The sequence below is a fragment of the Eupeodes corollae genome, chromosome 1 (genome assembly GCF_945859685.1).
Source record: "Eupeodes corollae chromosome 1, idEupCoro1.1, whole genome shotgun sequence".
In the NCBI taxonomy this organism is placed as follows: domain Eukaryota; kingdom Metazoa; phylum Arthropoda; class Insecta; order Diptera; family Syrphidae; genus Eupeodes; species Eupeodes corollae.
In genome coordinates this window covers 41,482,875-41,492,060 of record NC_079147.1, presented here as the reverse complement: position 1 = coordinate 41,492,060, position 9,186 = coordinate 41,482,875, and the positions used below count along the sequence as shown (strand labels likewise).

The 9,186-nt window shown below is 34.1% G+C and overlaps 1 protein-coding gene across 1 annotated transcript; it reads left to right on the top strand.

Moving 5' to 3' along the window:
- Positions 1–280: 280 nt before the first annotated feature.
- Positions 281–8,770, top strand: LOC129941357 (sphingomyelin phosphodiesterase-like). Its single transcript, XM_056049969.1, has 8 exons — positions 281–457; positions 6,456–6,610; positions 6,681–6,857; positions 6,919–7,487; positions 7,554–8,094; positions 8,153–8,335; positions 8,401–8,550; positions 8,607–8,770. The coding sequence occupies exons 1-8, from the start codon at positions 331–333 to the stop codon at positions 8,739–8,741; spliced, it is 2,037 nt and encodes a 678-aa protein (XP_055905944.1). The 5' UTR covers positions 281–330; the 3' UTR covers positions 8,742–8,770.
- The last annotated feature ends 416 nt before the right edge of the window (positions 8,771–9,186 follow it).

Genomic DNA, 9,186 nt, shown 5'->3' with positions numbered 1-9,186 from the left:
TCGGTAGTTAAGCAATCAATAAACATAATCTTTAAAACAAAAAAAAACACCATGTATGCAATCACCTTTATCGAATAAAACACTCTATAATATGTTTTTTGGGGGCAATTAAAAAACGATAATAATCAAACATCTTAAAAAAAAACAGCTGATGGTAGTTACTATTCACATAATCTTTGTTAATAAGATTAACATTTTTAAATTTTATAATGGCTTCTGATACCAATTTCGATATTAAATTAATAAAGAAGTACACGATTTAGTTTATTCGGAAACGTTATAGGCCTAATTTCGTGGATCTAAAAGTTTTGGTCATTGTACAACTTTGAAATGTCCTGGATCATAGTTTTGTTAACATTGTTTGTTAGCAGTCACGCTTTCAATAATCAATCATATCAAAACAATTCATTAAATATTCCTATTGATACAAACAATAAATCTTTATTCGATAAATGGGGTGAGTTTATATGCAGTACATATAATTTGTATTTTTATTAATTCACAATATTTTGATTTTAAGTGCAACCAATAATTTAATGTTCCTGATAATAAGTAGCAATATTAATAGATTGTCGTGGAGTGTGAATTTATGACTAGGTTTATTTTTGTTTGTGGAATTTACCAAGATTTATTATACGGACACATACGTACTTAATTTTTTTAAGCTAGAAAAAAAAATCCAAATACCTGAGAAATCTCAACTTTTGAGCAGCCTTATTTTGCAATTATTCTCAAAAGTTTATAAAAAATATACTAACAGTCATAAAATAGGGTAACATTATGTTTTAGCTTTTTGATTACTTAGAACTTTTTGTAGGCGAGTGAAAAAATAAAAAAAAAAATTGATTTAAGACTTCTTAAGAGTATTCAAATATGAAGTTTGACAGTTAATAGTGGCCATATTGTAAAAACTACACCTTTGCAATTGACTTTAATTTACTTAACCTGTTTCCAAAACTGTCCCATGGAGAGGACTACGAACAATCAATTGTGCATAGATGAAACTCAAGATCTGCCGAAAACACATATTCCGCACAAAATACACTAACATTTTGATCTTTTTAACTTCCCATAGGAGGTTTTTGTAATCGGTGCGATTTGTCGAACTCAAAATGTTTAAATTTCTCGACTTTTCAAGGTTCCTAGAATCTAAATAAAACATTTTTAGAAAGATGTCTGTGCATGCGTGTGTACGTATGCTCGTACGTCCGTTGTTTCAAGAACCAGTAGAGATATCGACTTCAAATAAATGTTGTAAACAGATAGTAACACAGAAACATGCACAAACGACTCTGAAGAAAATTGAGTGTGTGTTTTTTTTTACGATAACAATTTAAAAAATTGGTAAAAATTGATATTTGATTCTCGATATCTCGTGAATAAATAAAGGCATTGACTTCAAAATTATGTAATTCTGTGCTAAATTCGTTTGTTAACTTAAGCTACTGTTCTGAAAAAAAAATGCAATCTGTATTTGCTTATATGCTGCCGAATTATTCAAAGTAACAGACGATGGCTTGTTAGGGAGCATGCACCAACTCAACAGCAAAATATGGTCGGAAGAAAGCATGCACGATGAGTGGAATTTCAGCATGGTTAGCCCAATACACAAGAAAGGAGACAGAGAATGATTGCTTAAAACATCAACACCTGCCAATTAGCTTTAATTTGACGGCAAGTTTTTACACTCGCATTGTATATTCGCTTAGTTTTTGAAATTAAGGATTTACGCAAATATTTACTCTCTCTTATTTGGCGGAATGCTTCCAGTGAGTTCCTCTTTCTAAGCTACCAAGACATAACAAATTCACTTCTTTGTTAACCTTTGGTATTGGCTTTGCCTATCTATATATTGATTTTTTTGGGATGAAAAATCAAAGCTCTATGCGTATAGAATAAACCCCAGCCACCACGATACTATCACAAGGAAGCCATCTCAACATATGTTAATGGAAGTAACCAGGGGGCTTCAACATATCCCGTGGTACCACGTCATCAGTGGTATGACAAATTAGTCCTTGATGAAGTGAAATATATGCAAGATAACCTTAGAAGTGGTCGCCCGATATCTTGTGGGATGCAATCAATCGGGCTTTATCTAAATTGTACATCATTCCTAAAAATTATTTTTAATTCCACTTCAGACTTTTTTAAACTTCTATTAAATATCGATGACACTTAGTCATTCGATTTGTATATTTACTGATACTTATTGGGTTTGAATAATTTGTATCAGTAAGCCAACCCCTGGCCCCAGGGGAAGTACGACAGACCTGTGTTTTCCACCTATCGTAAAATTTAATCTTAAAAAGGAAGTAAACCGTAGCTTTTTGCGTTCGCTCACAAGTTGAAAATTTTCTCAGTGCAGTTCTTAGTCGTGCCTTTTTCAATAATTATGAATTGATCAGTATAATTCATCATGCTCTTTCCCCACATGGAGATGCAAGTAGGAACTTCTTAATTCCAGATTGCAGACAAGTATCAAGGCGATCATGATCTAAGGGTTAGCTACTTTCTTCTAGAAATTATTGAAAATAAGTTTTTAAGAATAATAATTCATTTTATTCAATTTTCTACAGTCCGCCCTGAGCTGAGGAATCGCCATCTATAAATGCGACAAATGTTTCGTGAGTTTTTTATTATTACAATAATAATAATTACAATTAAGACTTTAAATTAATGTCAGACAAAGCTATAAACTCTGGCTTTTTGTATTGTATTATTAATTTGATCACCTAAAACGTCAGCAAAAGTTTTGATTAAATCATTTTGGATAGAATTGAAAAACTTGAAAAATTGTTTACGTTTAAATACCGCACAATTTTTTGGAATGTTATGTAGAATACTTAAAGCTTCGTCTTTCCTGGTCTGAGCAAAGGTAGCTAATTTAATTACATATTGCAAATGGGAGGCACTTAGCTTGTATTTTCTCTGAAGTGTGGTTAGAGTGTTCATATTGTCCACATCCGATGAACTCCATGCGACAGAGATGTCGAAAAAAAGCAAACAAGATCAACAAAATAATTACTTGTTATTCTTGCTACCAAATAGGTATTGGTAATATTATACATTGAATATTTATTTTCGGTAAAGGTTACTTGTTACTTGTGTGTTCAATTTAAATCTTTTGGACGCCCATCAATAGCTTCTCCGAAAACGATATTGTTGAAAATGGTTTCTCTAATAATTTTTAAATTATGGTCTTTGCTTGAGAAGTATTGGTATTTGAGTTTTTTTCGAAAGCTATGAATAAATTAAATTTTATTTTTTTGAAAATTTCTTTTCCATTAAAAGAAATACGTGTTTTAATTTGAGTTGTTCTTAGGAAATCAAATAAAATTATTTTTTACGACTAGCCTCTACCATTTTAGAATTGGTATGGCATTGTTTTAATAGTAATAACAATAAAATATATGTACATAAAAACATATTGAAAAACAATAGCAATATCCGAACTTCGTGGAAACATATAACTTTTCGAACAAAAATTACAAATAAACACCTTATTGTTTCACACAAACGATTTAGTCAAATTAAGGAAAAAACAAATTAAACATTAATTATAAATGACTTACACGTGAATGCATTTCGATTTACCAAAACTAATAATTGTTTGGGTCAATTGAGTTAGTGCTGATGATGAGCGCCACTGAAGCGTTCGAAATGCATTCACGTGTAAGTCATTTATAATTAATGTTTAATTTGTTTTTTTCGTTAATTTGACTAAATCGTTTGTGTGAAACAATAAGGTGTTTATTTGTAATTTTTGTTCGAAAAACTATTTACTTCCTATTAAACATTTGAATAATCCGCCTTAACTCCAATGTCTTTGTTATTTCCCTTTCCTCACACATCGGCATCAAAAATCAGTATACTCGTAAATCCTAAAAGCTGCGCTAACCGACGAACATGCGTTGCTCGCTTAATATTTAACAAATTGGTCGACTTTTGAGTTGGTTAGTAGTTCAATTACCAAATAATATTTATATAAGAAAATAAGATTTATTCTAAAATTCTTGGCGCCGCTAAACCTGCTGACTATGAGGAATCGCCCCTGAGCATGTGGCATCCCTGAATCTAAATGGAAGTCAGTTTGACTCCCACAAAAAAGGAGACCATCTGAATTGCGTCAGCTACAGAGGCATTAGTCTCCTTAACATTGTATATACGATCCTTGCTGCCGTATTATGTGAACGTCTGTAGCCGTTTGTAAGAAACTTGATAGGCCCTGTGGCTTCAGACCAGGAAAGTCCACTATTGACGAAATATTCAGATTACAGTAGATCTTGCAAAAAAATAACAAGCATCTTCAAATCGATGTATCCAGCATCTATTTATCCATTTTAAAGCTGCGTATAACAGCATCTATAGGGAAGAGCTCTACAGAGCAATGTATTGTTTAAGCATACAGAGAATGCGAAAAAATCTCACCGAGGCATTTGAAATCAAAAACGGTTTCAGACAAGGCGATGCACTGTCATGCAACTTTTTTAAAATATTAGCTCTGGAAAGAGTTGTGAAAAACTCAACCGCCAACTAAAGACCCAATCTTCCAAAGGTCCATCCAATTACTCCGATACGGCAATGATATTGACATAACTGGAAGATCAAAGCGTGATGTCAGTAGAGTGGTTTTAAATATTGCGACGGAAGTGGTCAATGAGGGCAAGACCAAGTGTATATGATGTCACCAAAAAAGGACACTGAACGACGACGTCTTGGACAAAACGTCACCATGGACAACTATAACTTTGAGAAAGTTAAGGGCTGGGTGTACCTAGGCAATTGAGAAGTAAGTCCTCTCTCAAGACACTCACCATCACGGTTCTCATTAATGGCGCTGAGGCCTGGACCGTGTCAAAGAAAGATGAGAGCGTATTCCGAGGATGCTTCGAGAGAAAAATTATTCTGGTAATTCACTAGAGCGCATGGACATCAACGTTTCAGTCTGGAAAGTCTTCGAATACAATCCCGAGCGACGACGCAGTAGAGGAAGACCGGAACTCAGGTATGAGAAGAGTTCAACTATAACTTGACTTGTGAAACTGGAAACAGCTAGATAGGGAACGATCTAGCTAGAGACGCATGTTGGTTGAGGGTCAGGTCCGTCCCGGACTGAAACGCCACCTTAAGTAAGTAAGTAAGTGTTTGTTTATATGAGAAATACAAATTTTCAAGAAACTGTAATAAAATTGGTGAAAACTGTTTTAGGACTAAGAATTGTGATATACATAAGTGTGAATCAAGGTTACTATAAACTATCTTATCGCAGTTCATTATAGGCATTATAAGTGTTAGAACTAATCGTTAATCTTTTAAGCGGGATAAAACTGGCTGAAATATATAATTTACGTATACAACCATATAATTTTCTGACAACTGCATTGATGTGATTATAAAGCGATAGGTTCCGATTAACGACAAAACTAAGACTTGTTACGCTTTCTACTAGCTTCATATTCATTCTCTTTAGCAGCATATAAGACACTGAAGAAGGAACCTTTTAGAATTAGGGATAACTTGGCATTTCGTTGAAATTTGTATTTAGGACTAAGCCATTGTGTACAACTCAATGAGCAACTGAAGATAAATCTTTATGAAAGTTTGAGAGAAGCTTATCCAAGTTGCTGAATGGTTTTCAATGAAAATATTGAACATCATCACCGTAGAGGTGAATTGATGAATAGACATTAACTCAGATCTGTTATTACCAAACACCAATCTTTAAAATATATCACCCTAAAAACTACCATAACTTATTGCCTGTCTCCAAAACCAAAACAAAAGTACTACGTTTTCAATGTGGTATTGTTGATTTTATCAAAGGCCTTTAAGGACGGGTATCAATTTCGCATATTAAACAAGCATTTCTAATATGCGTGATATGACTAGTAATATTTGGCAATAATATCTTAATGAATTGAAGAGGTACTGCATCTTCTCCAACAGCATTAGATTTAGATTACGAGCTTCTAAACCATATTCAGTAAATTCGGCCAGTACTCCATAAATTACGAGGAGTAGGGAAAAATGTGTGGGATAATTTTGTTGGAAATTTAATTTCCCACAAACATGAAGTATGACACTAAACCACTTAGATTGATATTTCTCGAAATATTAGCGGTTTTTCACAAGTTTACCCAAAAAGATCGTCAGACTAGGCTTGTTACACTCTTGGCACACAGACCAGAATATGAGTTCTTCAACTGAGGGTGTGGCACTCAATTCGTGAATATAAACTCGCCATCAATCTCAAAAACTCAACATTTTACGGACTAGTCTGGGAGAATTTTATACAAAGATCTAGATTCAAGAACAATTCGCTTACATGATCCAATTGATTTGATTATTGAAGACACATGAGCATCCACTTTGTAATAGCTTCGTAGTTTCTATTTTAAGACGAGTGAAATTTAAGAGCCTTTTATTGTTGTATCTTCTTTTTTTGTCTACAGACGATGTAGCTCATAATTTTGCGAAGGAATATATCAACTTAATTAAATCCGGAATCGAATCCGATGTACTTCAACAGCTTTCACAACATTTTGATAACTCCAACTCAAGAAAGATGTTTACTACCGAAATTGAGGAGCTTGCTTTATCCGATCAGGTAAACAAAACATAGCTTTTTTGTTCAAACTTTTACGATACTAACCAGTTGATACTTAAATTGTTTCCAGATCCTTGCCTGTACATCATGTAGAGCTGCCACAAATGTAATAATTCGAATGTTTCGTGAAGATGGTGAATTGGCTGCTCTTGACGATGCTACTTTCAAAAAAACTATGATTGACCTATGTATTCGCTTTAAGATTCAATCGAATGAAAGTTGTCAAGGAATCGTCAATATTTACTTTGTAGGAAATTTCTCAGTTTATAATTTTTGGAAGCATTTTAATACTTTCTTTTAAATCTTAGCCAACTGCAAAGTTCTTGGTTAAGAACAGCAAAATTGACTCTCGATCATTTTGTGGAACTTTCCTCCATGCAACTGTCTGTAAAATCAAAGATAAAGATTTCGATTGGAGTCTTAAAATTGACTCTAATGGGCCCAAGATCGAAGGCCCTAAGATAAAAATTCCATCAAAGGGAAACAATGACTTGAAAGTCCTTCACATCACAGATATTCACTATGATCCACTTTATGAAGTTGGAGCCCTGGCCGAATGTGATGACACTTTGTGTTGTCAACTTCATAAAAATATTTCCGAAAACACTAACAAAGCAGCTGGTTTCTGGGGTGATTATCGTAATTGTGACATACCTTGGCATACCATAGCCGATTCTTTGAAACAAATCAAGAAAAACAACGAGAAGATCGATTATATTTATCAGACAGGTGATGTTGTGGACCATGCATCGTGGTTAGGATCACGAGAAAAGAATACAGAGAGTTTGAAGAAAGTTTATCAGGAACTTAAGGCAACTTTTGGTGATATCCTTCTGTTTCCGACGATTGGAAATCATGACAGTCATCCATCTCATACGTAAGTTTGAATTCTTGCAAACATACTTTTGGAAGAAGTGTAATGTTACTTTTCTTCAAAAACAAGCTTTGCCCCACCAAATGTCATGGGAGAAGATATAAGCGTCCAATGGCTGTACGATCTTCATGCAGATTTATGGTCCAATTGGCTTCCTTCATCGACCCAGGAAACCATCAAGAAAGGTGGCTATTACACTGTGAGTCCTCAAAAGGGATTCCGAATCATTGCCCTAAACAACAATTATTGTTACACCTTGAATTTTTGGATTCTTTACAATGGTCGATTCCCCTCCGAACAACTCGAATGGCTTCACGATACACTTCTGCAAGCTGAGCAAGATGGCGAGTATGTGCATATTTTGGCACATTTGCCATCTGGAATCTCAAGTTGTTGGAGTGTTTGGTCACGTGAATTCACGAGAATAGTTGAAAGATTCAGTGAAACGATAAGTGGGATTTTCAATGGGCACTCGCATTTTGACGAATTGAGTCTTTACTATTTGAACAAAACAATTCCCAGGAATGTCGCTTGGAATGGTGGAAGTTTAACAACATTTGAATCAAAGAATCCAAATTATAAAATCTATCAAGTGGAGCCAGAATCTTTTGTAAGTTATGAAAAAAAGTCGAAGAAATGTGAGCTTTATAATTAATTCATGTTTCTAGCAAGTGGTTGATCAAGAGACATGGTTCTTTAATTTGACGAAGGCAAATTTAAAACCTGATGAAAGTCCCAAATGGGAGCTTGAGTATAGGATGACGGAGGCATTTAATATGACAGACATGAGTCCGGCTTCTTTGGATGCTCTATTGACAAAATTCGCTGAGAATCCTTCATTGCTGAGGAAGGTTTGTAAACAGTTCTTCTTTGTAAATTTCGAAGTCATGTGATTTAATTTATGTTTGTTTTTCAGTATTGGTGTATGTTTATAGTTCAAACTGATCCTGTTATTCAAAAAGGATGCACTTCGGAGTCCCTTAAAAATTTAATTTGTCGCCTGGCCAAATCTGATAATACGCAAACGGAAAGATGTGACTTGCTTAAATCTAAATTACAAGAGAAGGTTAGAATAAAGGTGATGCTTTTATTGATTTTTAATTGATTTTCAATCTTTTACAGCTTGATGTTGAAGAAATCAATGGAATAGATGGCAGATGCTTATGCATTAGTGAGCAGAATGGTGCCAATTTAATTTTTGCTTTGAAATTTACAACAATTATTTTCTTGTACTTTGGATTAAAAATTATATTTTAAATTAGTTTAAGTTTATAAAAAATGGTAAATGAAGGACACTATTTTATTTAAGAAACGTTATTATAGGTATTTAGAGTACATTTAATTTTGAAAACTAATACGGAGAATCAAAGGATGGATTGATTCGAGCTACAAAGAGACTATCAAGGAGAAAAAGGTTAGATTCCGAGGTTATAGAGCTAACCCAACTGAGGAAAACAGGACAAGGTCTTAGCAAGCCGAGAAAGCTTGCAATATCAAGATTCGAAGGACCAAAGTTTTGTATGAACAAAACTGTCGGTGACTTACTGCATTGTCCAAAAGACAGTAAGAACTTTTGGTCATTCGTAAAAAGCATGAGGAATTCTTACTCTTCCTCGGTCTCTAAGCTTGTTGTCAATGACACTAAAGTTTGAGTGAGTTCGCTGAATAATGTCATGGTTCCCCCTGTTCTTATGCGTTAATA